Below are 9821 nucleotides of genomic sequence, written 5' to 3'. Positions count from 1 at the left end.
TTTTTTTGACCTTCGCTTGTTGGTTGACCGTGCAATCCAATGCGACGTGGTAACATTCCCGGGATGTGCGTTGCTCCCCTCGTATAAGATGGAAGGGATGACTCTCATGGTGTGTATCCATGGTCGTCCTATTATGGCGTTGTACGTGTTACATCCCGTACTTTAATATTAGGATAAGTCGTAGTAATCCATATGAGCTTATAGGGATTAAGACCATTCATGAGATTATAGAGGATTTGTGACTGTGTTATTATAAGACTCCGTAAGTTTAACAACCTTGATACCGTTAGATATTATGATAGTGTGGTATTTTCTTTTAAGTGGAGTATTTTAGTAAAAGTTTTATAAGTATAATTTTGGATAGTTACCATTATTACTATTTTCGAATATGGTAAATTATACTCATAATATGAGAAAGTTTATGAGATTTTCTTTATTGTAAAGATAGAAATTATTTTCGCACAAGAAAAGAAGGTTATCTTTTTACTATTTTAAGAATTAAGCGTACAAATTTTTTTACTCTTTATATGAGATTAGAAAAATTAAAAGTTGAGAAAATATGTGCATTTTCTTACATGGATGTTTTAATGAAATATAAGTGTGTGTATTTATTTTATATGGTACCACATGACCATGATAGTAGGGACATAAAGTATGTTAAAAGTGAGTAGTATTTTAAGTAATTTGAGATAATTCTTAATTATGTGGATAATTGAGTAATTAATAAATTTTAGTGGGAGATTAATTAAAATATTTGGATAATTGAAGAACACCACGTGGCAGCCCCTCCCTTTCAAAGTAATGACTCTTAAATCATATTACTATGTGGCAAAGTCTAAAAAAAACGTGAGTTCACATCAATAGCTGGTTAGCTGACCAAGGCTGTTGATAGCTAATCATTTTTATGCCATTAAAACCACTTTATAATAAAATAAAAAGATTTCAGATTGAAGTGCTGCTTGTGTGTTTATGGTATGGAAACTACTAAAATTGGTTGAGTGTATAACGGGCCTGAAAACTTTGCAGGCTCGGTAGGGCAGTGTTGTCAAATGGTACAAACCATGTTCGAAGAGACACTCTAATTAGAACTGCCATTAAAAAATCTGTCTTGGTTTATTTTACCTTATCATTGTCCTGGTTTTATTGAGATAAGCCTACAGTATGTGGAAAAAAAGCAAGTATTGGGAGAAGGTGAATGCATGCCATGGGTTGATTGGAGAAGATCAGAAGATCTAGGATTGTTTATGGATACAAGTAGATAGTTGGCCTTAAAGGTATGTTAAGACTATCCCTTATTTCTTTTGGCATGATCCAAATAACGATACGTAAACAAAATGCTATTCCATAAGTGGTTCTACTCTTAGCTGTTAAGGATGTCTATGTAACTCATTCCTGTAAAGTGATGTTCAAGTATGTTTAAGCATATTCCTAAGTCCTTAATTATATGCTAGAGATGTTAATGCTTATAATATAGTGATATATGTACATGCATCTTCATGCATTTACCACCGTGCTACGGCCGGTCGGGCAGTTACCACCGGTTGGGCAGTTATATATGATTATTTACCACCGGTTGGGCAGTCATGCATATTAATTTACCACCGAGCTACGGCCGGCCGGGCAGTCATGCATTTACCACCGAGCTACGGTCCGTTGGGCAGTTACGCATTTACCACCAAGCTATGGTCGGTCGGGCAGTCATGCATTTACCACCAAGCTACGGCCGGTCGGGCAGTTACCACTGATCAGTTGGGCAGTCATGCATCATACGATATGGATAATAGAGATAGTCTCAACGAGAAGCAGTATATTTATATATATGTAATTATAATAAGTATGCATTTACAGTGGCACTTCAGAGATTCAAGTTGATTCTTATATGTCTTTAATTAATGTTGACTTATTGTTACGTTTCAGTTCTGCCTTACGTACTCAGTTATTCGTACTGACGTCCTTTTGCTAGGAACGTTGCATTCATGCCTGCAGGTATAGATAATCAGTTTGACGAGCCCTCATAGTAGACGAGGTCAGCATTCAGCGAAGGGTCGGTAATACTCCACTTCATTCGGAGTGCAACCGAGTCTATGAGTTATCGTGTCAGAGTTTTGCTACAGACTTATGGGTAAGCCGGTACCCTGTTCCATTTGATGTCAAATAATCTTAGAGGCTTTGTAGACAGAGGTTCATTTTGTATAGTACGTCAGAGGCCTTGACGGCCCATATGTATACATGTTTAAATATGATGGTTCATGATACGGTGTTTGCCCACTTATAGTTATACATTACGAGTTATGGCCATGTTAGCCCATGATAGTTACAAAAGGAATGAGTCCAGCTAACTCGAACTATGTACGTTCTTGTTTTGGTCGAACGATCATGAGTCACAAAGTGGTTCGCTCGGGCCGGTGCAACATCGGGTGCTAGCCACGCCTCCCCAAGTTTGGGGCGTCATAGTACGTTGTGTCTTGGTACATGATATGGAATGTGGTTTCTAGAGTGACACCGCTTGCCAGGACGGGGAGTGTGATTTCTCTAGATGTTCGCTCAACTACATTGTTAAAACCTGTTAGTGTGATGCAATGCGGCACTATCTTATCTTCTAATTTCATTTGTGCAAGTACTCGAGGGTGGATAATGCACGCGCCGCTCCCATCGTCTATCATAATGTGTCTCACATCGGTATCAAGGGCATCATGGTGAGGGAAGACCAAACCATCGGTATCTGACTTATCGAAGGTGATACTTTCTTCGAGTTCGTCATACCGTTCGTAGGTGATCGACCGTTTGAGCTTGTGGGTTGTGGTGGACTTCACGCTATTGATAGAATTATCGTTGCCCCCGCCGATAATCATGTGGATGGTGCGTGTTGGCGAGGGTGGTTTCGGCGATCCCTGATGTTGTTCGCATCCTCTGGCAAAGTTGGTCCTTCCCTGGTCGCTCAGCAATTCTTTGAGGTGTCCCTGTCGAAGCATGTTCACGACCTCCTGTCTTAAGGCGATGCACTCCTCGGTTTTATGTCCTCGTTCTTGGTGGAACTCGCAAAGGGCATCCGACTTTCTGTTACTCGGATCTGACCTTATCTTTTGTATCCACTTCACCTTTGGTCCGAGCTTCTCCAAGGCGTAGACTATTTCTGTAGGTGACACACAAAAATTGTGAGCAGATAACAAAGGGGGCATACCTCTTTCGTTCTGGTGAGTTCCTGTTCTTGATCTGGGTGAGCCCTCTTCGTGGCGGGAGGAGGACGCAATGGCACTTCTGACATATGGTAGATGTCGTTCCCTGTTGGGTCGCGGAGCTGCGAGGTCCCTCCTGATTTCATTCCTTCGATCTTTTCTGGATTCGGCTTGTACCGAGGTCAATCGATGGGCCGGCCCATTGAGGTACAATCGCCTAAGCGGATATGTACCTGAAACGCACAAGGGAAACAATAAGTGATTGGTTTAAAGAAAAGGGAAAAAGAAGTAGTAGCTACTCAGAGTTCGAATCGGCATGATAGGTAGCGGCGCCTACGACACGAAGCTTTAAACTATGGCCAAGTTTAATATCAAAACAACAATCTCCATTGCTCAAAGTTTGCAAATTTGAACTTCCTTTGATGGTGCTTCGGTGCGTGAAAACAGGAAAAGAAAAGTGTGAATTGTTTGCTATGAGACGAGGCCAGAAGTTAATTGTTCTTGTTAACGAGGTTCTACTATTTATAAGTTTCTTGAGGCGGTAGAAGTATAAATCTTTTGGTGGGACTCAACTTAGACTTTTCTAGTATGACCTAAATTAAATTTGGAGGAGTTAAGTTGCTGTTGACAATTCAGAATCCTTGGGTTCATATGACTCCCCATTTTTTGGCGTTATCTGTGATTTTTTTTCTATCATGGTTAATGAAATCATATTGGAGTTTTACATGGAGTAGATCTCTACAACATCACAGGGGGATCGGGTCATTTTTTAAAACCAAAATCTTATCTAATGCAGTCATAGAATTGGTTAATTTTGTTGTCACACATTAGTTGCCATGCATTATGATTAATTTCAAATACATTGGGTTAGTGTATACTTCAAGTCAAGTCTTTAAAACTATAAATATCGACAAGAATTGAAGTGGTGGCCATTTGTAGACATATAAAATTTATTAAGTTTAATCTATACAAAATTTGGATTGAATCTTAATTTTATTTGGGTTAAATAATTAATTTGGACTTTACAAATTAAATTAGTCTATTTTATTATTTGCAAGCCCAAGGTCTATTTCATCTTAAGGCCCAGACTCATGCTACGTGTCAAGTGACATGGCATATCCAGTTAAACTCAAAGCCAACAAGATGACGCCACGTGTGAAATGATGTGGAAATCCCAGTCTAAAACAGTGACAATCAAGAATTGCGAAGTGTCTAAAATGACATGTCTTGGCCAATCACAAGAAAGCTTATCCAATAGCTTATGTGATAAGTTTGATGATTCACATGAGCCAATCGGAATCAAGCAAGAGAGTTCATATGTAGCTGGATTGTCCATCCTTTACCATTATAAGTAGAGGGGTTCCATAACTTTTTGGGGACATTCAGACTTGGAGAAGAGCATCTGCAATTGGTGAAGGCATCCACAAACAGAGAGATCAATCATCAAGTGCAAATTTCTTCAACAAAGGAGTGATCAACGGAGTTCTTCTCGGAGATCAACCCAAAACAACGAAGCACTGCTCAGTGTTCTTAGTGATTAAATACATCACAAGGAGGTCTGCATCATCTTACATTCGAGAAAGACGCTTCTCAAGCCCTCGAATCACGGAGAATTTCAAAGAGGAGAATCAAGGGATACATAGAATTGTACTCATAATATTCATCAATAAAATATCTTTTTCTTCATATTATTTTTGTTGCAGTTTATTTTTCGTACTACGAAAATTTATTGCGAACAAATTTTGGCACGCCCGGCGGGACCAAATATGCCCTTCATCTCTTCTCTCACGGTGAAAAGAATGTCGTGTCTTCTTTGCCGGTACTTCAAGCCTCGTCTACGACAATCTTGTAAGTCTACGCCCCGACAAGCCTTGAAGTATGGGGCATTTATAGACATCAAAATTTTATCGGATCAAATCCATATGAAATATAGGAAAAATCCTAAATTTAACATACTCTATCTGAAACCCTAACTTAGAGGCTACTCTACCTGAAATCCTAGATTGGAGGGTACTCTACCCAAAACCCTAGCTACACCTATAAAAGGGGGCCACATATTCCCTTTGTAAGCATCTCGAAATTTCATAAAAATCAATGGAATATTCATAAAGAGATCAAGGACATCAAATATTGTCTTTCTCAAAGCTACCAAAGTGATCAATGGATGTTCTTTCTTTTCCTGGAGGTCAAATACATCCCAAGGAAGCTCGCATCATTCTACGTCGAGTAATATGTTGGTTAAGCCCTCGAATCACGGAGAACAATCTAGAGGGAAGAATCAAGGGAACAAACAAAATTGTACCTGCATCATTTTATCAATAAAATTATGTTTCTTCATATTTATATTGTGGTTACAATTTATTTAAGTATCACAAATAATTTGTTGCAAACAATTCTACTTACAAAGTTTTTAAAGACCTATAAGTATTCAAACACAATTCTACTTGGAACAAATTTGAACTCAAAAATATTTTTTCAAAGAAGAAAAAGATTATGTAAATGCTATTGTATTAACAATGCATTCCCTCTCTTGGGTTAGTTGTAGTTCGAACTTGTTTTGGGCCTCAAAAGACATGCACATAGAGAGAAATGGACTCGATGCGTTGTAGACAATTACATACATCCCTAGAGCAACAAATTGGGCCTTTCTAATAGTGCGGTGCAGGCATGGGCTCACAGCTTTTAACAGGGGCTTTTGCATCTATACCCGATTTTGGGGTCATAATTGAACCTATACATACTTTGCAAAAAAGTTTGCAAGCGTACCCACTTTACGATCAACTTCAGACTTATGGGTCTGAAGTTATAAAAAATGCTTGAAGTGAAAAAATTGCACTTCAAATGCACTTAAGGCCAAATAGGTCTGAAGTGCAACCAATGGTTTCATGCACTTAAGGCTAATAAGTCTGAAGTGAAAAATTGCACTTCAGATGCACTAAAGGCCAATAAGTTTGAAGTGAAAAATTGCACTTCAGATGCACTCACGGCCAAAAAGTCTGAAGTGCAACAAACGTTTTCATTCACTTTAGGCCAATAAGGCTAAAGTGAAAATTTGCACTTCAGATGCACTTAAGGCCAAATTGTTCTGAAGTGTAACCAATAGTTTCATGAACTTAAGGCCAATAAGTCTGAAGTGAAAGCACTTCAGATGCACTTAAGACCAGAAGGTCTGAAGTGCAACAAACGTTTTGCTACACTTAAGGCCAATAAGTTTGAAGTAAAAAATTGCACTTCAGATGCACTTAAGGCCAAAATGTCTTAAGTGCAACAAACGTTTTCATTCACTTAAGGCCAATAAGTCTGAAGTGAAATTTTCCCAGAAACGAAAATTTGTTATTCGAATTATAACAATCCAATATACGATTTAATACCTAAATCTACTCCAAATGGGCTCAAATTTAAAACATAGCCTCCAAATATCATTAGGAACAAACTCGAATCATCAATTTTTCAAAACAACAATAAATCTAATGAACCCATTTTGCAATTAAGAAAAAAAAGAAGAAGAAACCCTAAGCAATAGTAAAAAATAAAACGTCATAACAACTCACCATTGTAAAACATCATAAACTACTTTAAAATATATTCACAACCACCATATAAAATCATTGTCACCCGAAGAAGGAGGAGGAGAAAGATGCCTGAAGTTGTTTAAAAGTGGGTATAGGTAAAAATAAATTAAAAAGTGGGTGGGGGCGACCAAATAGGTCGCCCCATGCAATTTTTACCTTTCAACAATCTCAACTTTAGTTCTATAGTGAATTCAAATTATCACGGCCAAAGATTACTTTTAGCCTGTGTCAGAAATTATTTACATCCGATAGTTGCAAAAGTATATAAAATTTATATATTTTTTGTATATAACATACAAAAAAATTACATATATATATATATATATATATATATATATATATATATATATATATATTCATCTATTATTTTGTGAGCGGCTATACAATGTTATTTTCCATTAAGTTCAATGGCGAGACTCAAGGAGGGGAAGGGGAGGTGAGGCTGGACTCGCAGGTCAACCTTAAGAGGGATGGGGAGATTAATAAAGATGTCACACATCGTATTGGGTCGGAATGGATAAAATGGAGACTCGCTTCCGGTGTTTTGTGTGACAAGAAGGTGCCGCCAAAACTTAAGGGTAAGTTCTACATAGTGGTCAAACCAACGATGTTGTATGGGGCTGAGTGTTGTCCAGTCAAGATCGCTCATGTCCAGAAGATAAAGGTAGCAGAGATGAGGATGTCGAGATGGATGTGCGGGCACACCTGGTTAGATAGGATCAGAAATGAGGTTATTCGCGACAAGGTGGGTGTGGCCCCTATTGAGGACAAGATGCGAGAAGCGCGACTTAGGTGATTTGGTCATGTGAGGAGGAAGAGCACAGACGTCCCCTTGAGGAGGTGTGAGAGGTTGACATTGGAGGGCCTACGGAGAGGTAGAGGTAGGCCAAAGAAGAGGTGGGGAGATGTGATTAGGCAAGACATGGCACAGATTCAGCTGACCGAGGACATGACCCTTGATACGACGTAGATACACGACCCAAACCATTATTCTTTTCTATTCATTATTCTTTTTATTACCAAAGCAAATAACCATACCAAATGCAGATAGCGAAAGAGATGAATCCGTTGTTAGGAATCATTAAATCCTATAAATGATTGTTCGGGTATATCGTGGAAATTTTTTGAAAGACAAGAATCAAATAATTTTCTGTGGTGGAACAAAATATCTCTCATCTCCCCCTCGAATAGATTCTTTCTTTTTTGTTTCCAAAGGAATGTTGTTATGTTGTTTTGAAGGGTGCACTAATCCCTTGAATCCGGTACCAACGGGTATCACCCGGAGGTCGATGATTAGGGTAGTAGAGTAGGTAGTCTAGAGTGTTCATAACAGTAGTATTGGCACACAGTCTCGCTTTCTGTTGGTAGTAGGTTTTTATGCCTAACCATTTTCTTTCATTGTTGATCACCTTATTGTCTTGTTATTTTTATTCTGCTTTTACATGGCTTTTTGGTATTGTCCCTTCTTGTAAATATTTTCATTAATGTGGTGCTTATACTTTCCTGAGCCGACGGCCTATTGGAAACAACCTCTCTATCCTCACAAGGTAGGGTAAGGTCTGCGTACACACTACCCTCCCCAAATCCCACGGTGTGGGATAATACTGGTATGTTGTTGTTGTATACACTATCAGTATAAAACAAAATGGCACCATAAAATTTAGTTGACTTGAATTTCTTAACACATCTTTGAAGTTCTTCTTCATCTTCATTAATACTCCCTCATTTCACTTTTACTTGGCACGTTTTGACTTTTCAAGCCCCTTAAGAAATAACAAATGAAATGCATAATTTACCATGATACCCATATTAATTGATGCATATTTTATTGGATTTGAAAAAAATGCTTTGAAATGAGTAATAAATATTGTGGGTATAATAGAAAAAAAAAATTGTCTTCTCTTGATATGCGTAAAGTGACAAACAAAAATAAAAATCTATTTTTAGTATATATGCCAAGTAAAAGTCAAGGGAGGTGTATAATCTTTAGTATGTTGATCCTCTAAGATGTTCAAAACTGTCAAAACATCCTCTAAAAGCGGGAGAATTCAGGGAGAAATTCAAAAATAGCCAGATTTACGAGGCGTCATTCAAAAATAGCCACAGTTTTAAAAGTAATCGAAATTTAGCCACTTTTCATGTACAGATAAATCTGAACGAAAACACTGTTCAAAATCCGGAAAAATACTCCAGTATAATATACTGAAGTTCCAGTATGATATATCGGTCCATAATATACTGGAGATTGGAGCACCGGTGCTCCAATCTCCAGTATATTATACTGAAACTTTCCGCGTGTTGGAGTTCCAACATAATATGCTGGAAGTTCATACACAGGTGCACCGATCTCCAGTATATTATGCTGGAACTTTCTGTGTTGCAGCAAAATAGTGGCTATTTTTCAATAACTTTGCAAACGCTGACTATTTTTGAATAACTAGTCCAAAAACTGGCTAGCACGTGCTATTTTTACCAGAATTCAACGATACAACCCAACTCGACACTGACCTTCACTTGAAAGGGCCTTAAAAATAGTAGCCCAACTCATTTATCCCCGGTTGGCTCGCAGGCTTTGCTCTTATTTTGTAAAAAAATTGAGTGAAAAAAGATTTCGAAAAGATATGATAAATATGGAGAGTTTTTGACCAATATTGTCCCTTATCTTTGAGGGTAAATCTATTTTGGTCCCTCAAATATGATCCTGAGCATATTTAGTCCCTTAAGTATACTAAAGTGGAGCACCTTTAGTCTCACTAACATAATGTGTAAAAAACTAACGGTATTACCCAACTCTGATTCATGAAGCAAATCTTCTGCTCTGAAGCAAAACGTTTCCTCTCGTTTTATTGGATAACATAAATTATCACTTGAATTCCTTATTTTTAGATAATGTCTTCTAAAATTTTGACCTTGAATATACCCCCTCCTGCGCCAGTTTTCAATGCGAAAATAACACTGTATAGCTGCTGTAAAAATAATAGCCGAAAAAATATATTAAAATTATATATTTTTATATATATATATATATATATATATATATATATATATATATATATATATATGTATATATATG

General features: G+C 37.6%; 1 protein-coding gene across 1 annotated transcript; it reads right to left on the bottom strand.

Moving 5' to 3' along the window:
* Positions 2421–5899, bottom strand: LOC109229826. The gene is made up of 3 exons (XM_019395376.1): positions 5854–5899; positions 3182–3409; positions 2421–3133 (listed from the first exon to the last, which is right to left on the bottom strand). The coding sequence occupies exons 1-3, from the start codon at positions 5897–5899 to the stop codon at positions 2421–2423; spliced, it is 987 nt and encodes a 328-aa protein (XP_019250921.1).

The sequence above is a fragment of the Nicotiana attenuata genome, chromosome 7, assembly GCF_001879085.1.
Source record: "Nicotiana attenuata strain UT chromosome 7, NIATTr2, whole genome shotgun sequence".
NCBI lineage: Eukaryota > Viridiplantae > Streptophyta > Magnoliopsida > Solanales > Solanaceae > Nicotiana > Nicotiana attenuata.
Note: the sequence above shows the minus strand (reverse complement) of the source record. Positions and strands in the feature narration are given on the sequence as shown.